This window comes from Setaria italica, chromosome IX (genome assembly GCF_000263155.2).
Source record: "Setaria italica strain Yugu1 chromosome IX, Setaria_italica_v2.0, whole genome shotgun sequence".
NCBI lineage: Eukaryota > Viridiplantae > Streptophyta > Magnoliopsida > Poales > Poaceae > Setaria > Setaria italica.
The window spans coordinates 24,788,792-24,794,159 of record NC_028458.1 but is presented as its reverse complement, the minus strand read 5'-3'; the positions used below and the strand labels follow the sequence as shown (position 1 = coordinate 24,794,159).

The 5,368-nt window shown below is 44.5% G+C and overlaps 1 protein-coding gene across 1 annotated transcript; it reads left to right on the top strand.

Moving 5' to 3' along the window:
* The first annotated feature begins 318 nt into the window (after positions 1–318).
* On the top strand, positions 319–4,845 carry LOC101756612 (probable protein S-acyltransferase 22). Its single transcript, XM_004983220.4, has 9 exons — positions 319–738; positions 843–956; positions 1,532–1,879; positions 2,082–2,150; positions 2,246–2,317; positions 2,494–2,622; positions 2,803–2,883; positions 3,352–3,537; positions 3,962–4,845. Exons 1-9 carry the CDS (start codon positions 697–699, stop codon positions 4,688–4,690), a joined length of 1,770 nt encoding a protein of 589 aa, XP_004983277.1. The 5' UTR covers positions 319–696; the 3' UTR covers positions 4,691–4,845.
* The last annotated feature ends 523 nt before the right edge of the window (positions 4,846–5,368 follow it).

The following is a 5,368-nucleotide window of genomic DNA, read 5'->3' as shown; positions in this document are numbered from 1 at the left end:
CTGGTACAAAGAATATAAAGCTCTCAATTTGAATCGACGGACTAACCCTATCCTACTCTCAATCGCATGCAACAGGACGGGAAAAATTGAGATCTGTTGGCCTCCTCGAAAGCTCCTGCTAATCGCTGCAGCCTTTTGGTAGCCAGATTATCACTATACCTCGATATTCTTTTTAGAGAAAATGAAAACAGAATATCTCTTTTTTCGAATCAAGCAAAACAGAATATCTCGGTGACGTATGGGAGCCTCGTTTAACGAGCAGTGTTGTGTTAAATAACCAAAACGGCCCAAACCTCTGGTCGTCGGCTTCGCCCTCTCTCTCCCCCTAATAATAGAAAATAAATTCAGCGCCAGACTGTCTGTACAGTAGCTCTGCTTCCCAAGCTCCCATGCCCCTCTCGTCGTTCTCTCTCTCTCCCTCTCCCGTCTGCAATGCTGCGTGCTGAATCACTGCTGCAGCTTTTCTTCTGAGCATTCAATACTCCTGCAAGTCCAAGAGGGATCAACCACATTCAATACGAGTCCTCGGCAGTAACGCAGAAAGGAGACAAGACTACAAGAGAAGGGGCCGAAGAAGCCATGGCACCCTCTTGATTCATTCGCATTCGTGCTTCTCGGCGCCTCCGACGAGCGCCGCCATTTCCTCGCCTCCTTGGAGCTGATTTCTGAAGATTGGTTCAGGTTTCGTCCTCGGCGATGAGGAGGCATGGATGGCAGCTGCCTTACCACCCTCTCCAGGTTCTTTTTCTTGCTTGCTGCTCTTCCGGTCTGCCCCCCTTGGGCCTTGGTTCTTTTTTTTTTTTCTGTTGCTGCCCTGTTCCTGATATCTGCACGTGGCGCAGGTGGTGGCGATAGCCGTCTTCCTGGCTCTGGGCTTCGCTTTCTACGTCTTCTTCGTGCCGTTCGTGGGGGGAGATGAGCTGCAGTATGTTGTCGTGGGCCTCTACACCCCGCTGGTGAGCAGCACCACCACCTCTTCAGTCAGACAGTTAGTGCGCTTCTTCTTCGGAGTGCTCAGATCAGCATTTCTCCAGCGATATTTCACTCTCTGTTTTGTTGCGTGATTTCTAAAAAAGGAAAACACAAGGATAAATAGTTGAATACCTTATGCTACAGATTAGTTGAGTAATGGATGTTCGTCTTATCATATCAGTGTAGCTTTTTTTCAGCACGACATGTATGGGCGGCACCACTATGGAATCAGTACCAAAACTTGTTTACGTAGAGTCGGGCTCCAGGGTCAGGAAATGTTAGCGTCCTAGTCCAGAAAATGTAAGGAGGATACTGTTTCCCCGTCAGGATTTCAACAAGAGATTTCAGTAGCTGCAATGTGCATATATTTGGCCAATATCATTTACCTGACACAGGAGCGGTATAAACATTTGCTTAAGATGCTATAATTCCTATCTTTCCGAATTGCTGATGGAACTTTCAGAACAAAGTTTCCGTGCTGTAATAGGATTAATCCACTGCGAACACTCCTATGTTTCTGCATTACTCTCTGCTCAATAACCTTTGAACCCTTTTGCAGATCACCTGTGTTGTGGTGTTATATGCATGGTGTGCTGCAACAGATCCTGGTGATCCAGGCATTTTTAAATTGAAAAGGCACCCAAAAATTCAAGAAAATTCAGATTATGAATGCCCAGAAGGAAAGTCATTGAGTGATGGTTGCAGTGCTGTTAATAACAGTGAGAACTTAAGCAATATTTTTGAAGGAAAAGATGCACCTTCTCACCCTGGATTTTCTGGAGTTCTTTGCTTGATATGTGCCCCGTTTTCTTTCTTATGCAAAAGATTCTTCCACTCACATGATCAATCTTCGGAACAGCAACCAAGTGAAGAAGGCATGTTTTTCTGCAGCTTATGTGAAGTAGAGGTATATAACTGGGTTTTTTCACTGTTGCCAATCTATTTCATTGTTGGAACGTGTTCATTGAAACACTACTCTTATGCCACTCGTGGGTGGTTCCTCTTAAGTCCATTCTAGAATTAAATTAGCTCAAGAAAGAGTCTCTATGCCTTTTGAAAGCCACGAGGTGTTGACATTCGAATATAAATCATATGATTATATGATCCAGGTTTTGCAGCACAGTAAGCATTGTAGAGTTTGTGACAAGTGTGTTGATGGTTTTGATCACCACTGTAGGGTAAGATTCCTTTGCTTAATGCTCATTTTTTAACATTGGCTTTCCTGTAAATAAATTATATTCTTAGCTTTTGTTCTGTATTGGTTGTCATGCAGTGGCTCAACAATTGCATAGGGAAAAGAAACTACAAAAGATTCTTCATTCTGATGGCTTCAGCAGTTCTCTTGGTAACTACGAACCACCACATGCTTTGATGAGCATTAGGATGTAAACAGTTACTCCAAGAGTGCCCAACAGTTAAAACTTGGAATCCAGTAGGAGCTACATGTAGTCACATTGCTGTCCCATGTTCTTTTCATTCTAGTTGATCATTGACAGGTCTCCATGGTTTGTACACGGACAGCTTATAATGCAGTGGTTGGTCGGCGCGCTTGTGTTGATTCTTTGCTTTATGAAACGAGGGGAGCTCTCTGGTCAGATTGTCTCAAAGCTTGGAAGCAGCTTCTCAACTGCAGCTTTTGTAGTTGTTGTGGTGAGTTTTTTTTAACTAAGAACTTCTATACAACATCTTGAATACCTTCTATTCACATATATTTCTCTTGAAATACTGACGGCACTCTCAGTATTCACTAGTCAGTACCACAGATAACCACATGTATTTTGCTATCTGGGACACATTGTACTGGGTGCTGATGCAAAATTCCTTTTGCAGGTGACCTGTACCTTGCTAGCAATGATTGCAACAATACCGCTCTCCCAACTTTTGTGTTTCCACATTCTTCTTATAATAAAAGTGAGCTCGAGAACTGACCATTTATTTACCCTGTACATGCTATATAGGCACTGTATGTAATACATAATAAATACCTGTTTTGACTTAAAAAATACCTATTTCACTATAGATAACAATAGTTTCAATTGTAGTAATTAGAGATTTTTATTGTCTTAGTTCTCCAGTTACTTTGCCCTTGATAAATCTGCAGATTGTGTCCCAACCATGCTAGTCAGAAGCATTTGCTGCTTGATAAACAGAGAGAATTAAAAGGCATACATTTAATTTGCTGTGAAAGATAAACCCTTGTCAGACACATTTGCTGTTTTTGAAGTTAAACCCTTGAATAGCTGTAGAATGCTGAACCTCCTAGTTTGTTATGCCTCACAATTCTTTGCAAGCTGAATGTGCATGCTTGGTCCTTGAACCTTCATGTTGCCTTCATTTTGAAAGTTTATGATTGTAGAGTTCTTATCCACATGGATGCAGGGAATCAGCACATACGATTACATTGTAGCTTTGCGGGAGCAGGAAGAACAGCAAGAACATGTTGAGCATCAGAGCCCGCAAATGTCCATCATTAGCTCTGTCACGGGATTTAGTACTACTAGCTCTGTTGGTCCGCTTCAGCGTGGGTCATGGTGTACTCCACCAAGACTACTCCTTGAAGATCAGGTATGCGCTGCTAACACGTAAAACTACCATGACTAGTACATAGAAGAAAAATGCTGCATTTTTAAAGTGCTGTACAGACTTCAATGAGGATCTTGTTTGGTTACGTACCTAGCCCTAACCCAACTTGGTTTGGATTGTTGTTGTACTCTGCTTCATGTGATCTTCTACTTCTATAACAGATTTTGTTACCAGTGAATTTTTTGATTTGCACCAAGGTCCAAGGGTAGCCTCTTCCTTATTACCTCTTCTCAATTTGTAATAATATTAGAAAGCATCTAACCAAAAATTTTAACTTTGACCACTATCACAAGAAGATTTAAGATTATTTGGACGGGTCACACTCAGCATGCATACATGCATTTACTGGTTTTCCTTGTTCTTTAATGTCTTGTGGATACTCAATGTTCATGCCATTTTTCTGCAGTATGTCTCTCATCCGGACATGCCACAGAATTCTGTGGGCAAGAAGGCGAAGGAAGATGAAGCAACCAAAAGAAAATCTCCTGTAAAAATCAGTCCCTGGACACTGGCTCGCCTTAACGCTGAGGAAGTCTCAAAGGCTGCTGCAGAGGCCAAAAAGAAATCCAAAGTTCTTCAGCCAATCACAAGACGTGCGGAGGTTGCTAAGCATGACAAGAGGAGACCTGACAAAAGTAGGGTGTTCCTACCTGAACAATCTCCTGATAGCCGTGCAAGGACATCTGCGAGTGGAACTGATAGCAACTATAGCGATGTGGCCATGGTAACACCTGGTAGTTTGGCCCCATTGCAGCATGAAGCAAGGAGTGCCTTCCAACCAAGCATTGCATCATCCATCAGGAACCTCAACCTTACTTCATCACCAGAAAGTAGCTTGGACTCACCTGATCTTCATCCCTTCCGTGTCTCAATGTCAGGGGCAGACGAACTGCGCAGCTTTATGTCACTTGCAGCTTCAGAATCCACTGCTCAGAAGAGCATCGCGCTTTCAAGGTCGACAAGCGGCGGGTATGAAGCCTCTGGAGGTGAGGATAGCGACCGCATACCCTCGAGGATTGTGCACCGATCATCGAATTGGACAAATGTCATTCTTAACTCTGGTCGGCGGGAAATGGCATTGGATCTGAGGATGCCTACATCTGGAGGGTTCGCTGCTAACACTAGGCTGAACTAGCTGAAGATACCATGAGGCTTTGCCCAACTTTGAGGTACCCAAAATACTGTAGCAACACTGTAGCGTTTCGCAACACTGTAGCGTTTCGTTTGTATTTGTGAATTATTGTTCAAATATTTTAATTAAGCTCAAAAGATTCGTCTCGCAAAGTACAACAAAACTGTGCAATTAGTTTTTGATTTCGTCTACATTCAGTAATTCATGCATGTACCGCAAATTTGATGTGATGGGGAATTTCTTTTTGCATAGTGCTAAAGTTGGAATTTGGGGGTGAACTAAACAAGGCCTGAATTGCTACATCTTGTTGACCTGTTAACTGGTTGTATTGCGACCAAGCATTTGACTAGTGTTGGAATCTCTTAGCTCGTTCGGCAGCGCTTAAAGCAGCTGCGGCTTCTCTTTTCCGGCTGGGCTTTTCAGCGGAAGCCGTTCGGGTGGCTGCGGCTTCTAGTCACGAGCGGAAGCCGTTGGTGTGACGATAACGCCGCACCGACGCACCGACGCGCCAGTGCCTCCCTCCTCTCGCCCCCTCCGTCGCTTGCTCCCCTCCGTGCCTCGCTCAGATCCGCCGCCGCGGCTCCCTCCGCTCCCCGCTCCGTCCCTTCCGCCCGATCTGCGCCGCCGGCGGGCCCTCGGCGCGCCCGCTCCGTCGCGCTCGCCCGCCGCTCCCTCGCTGCC

Excerpts from the sequence above, each read along its gene's own strand:
- LOC101756612 (XM_004983220.4), top strand. The coding sequence starts at position 697 with ATGAGGAGGCATGGATGGCAGCTGCCTTACCACCCTCTCCAG. Across the intron at positions 2,151-2,245 it reads GTTTTGATCACCACTGTAGG|TGGCTCAACAATTGCATAGG; the intron begins GTAAGATTCCTT and ends GTTGTCATGCAG. Across the intron at positions 3,538-3,961 it reads GACTACTCCTTGAAGATCAG|TATGTCTCTCATCCGGACAT; the intron begins GTATGCGCTGCT and ends ATTTTTCTGCAG.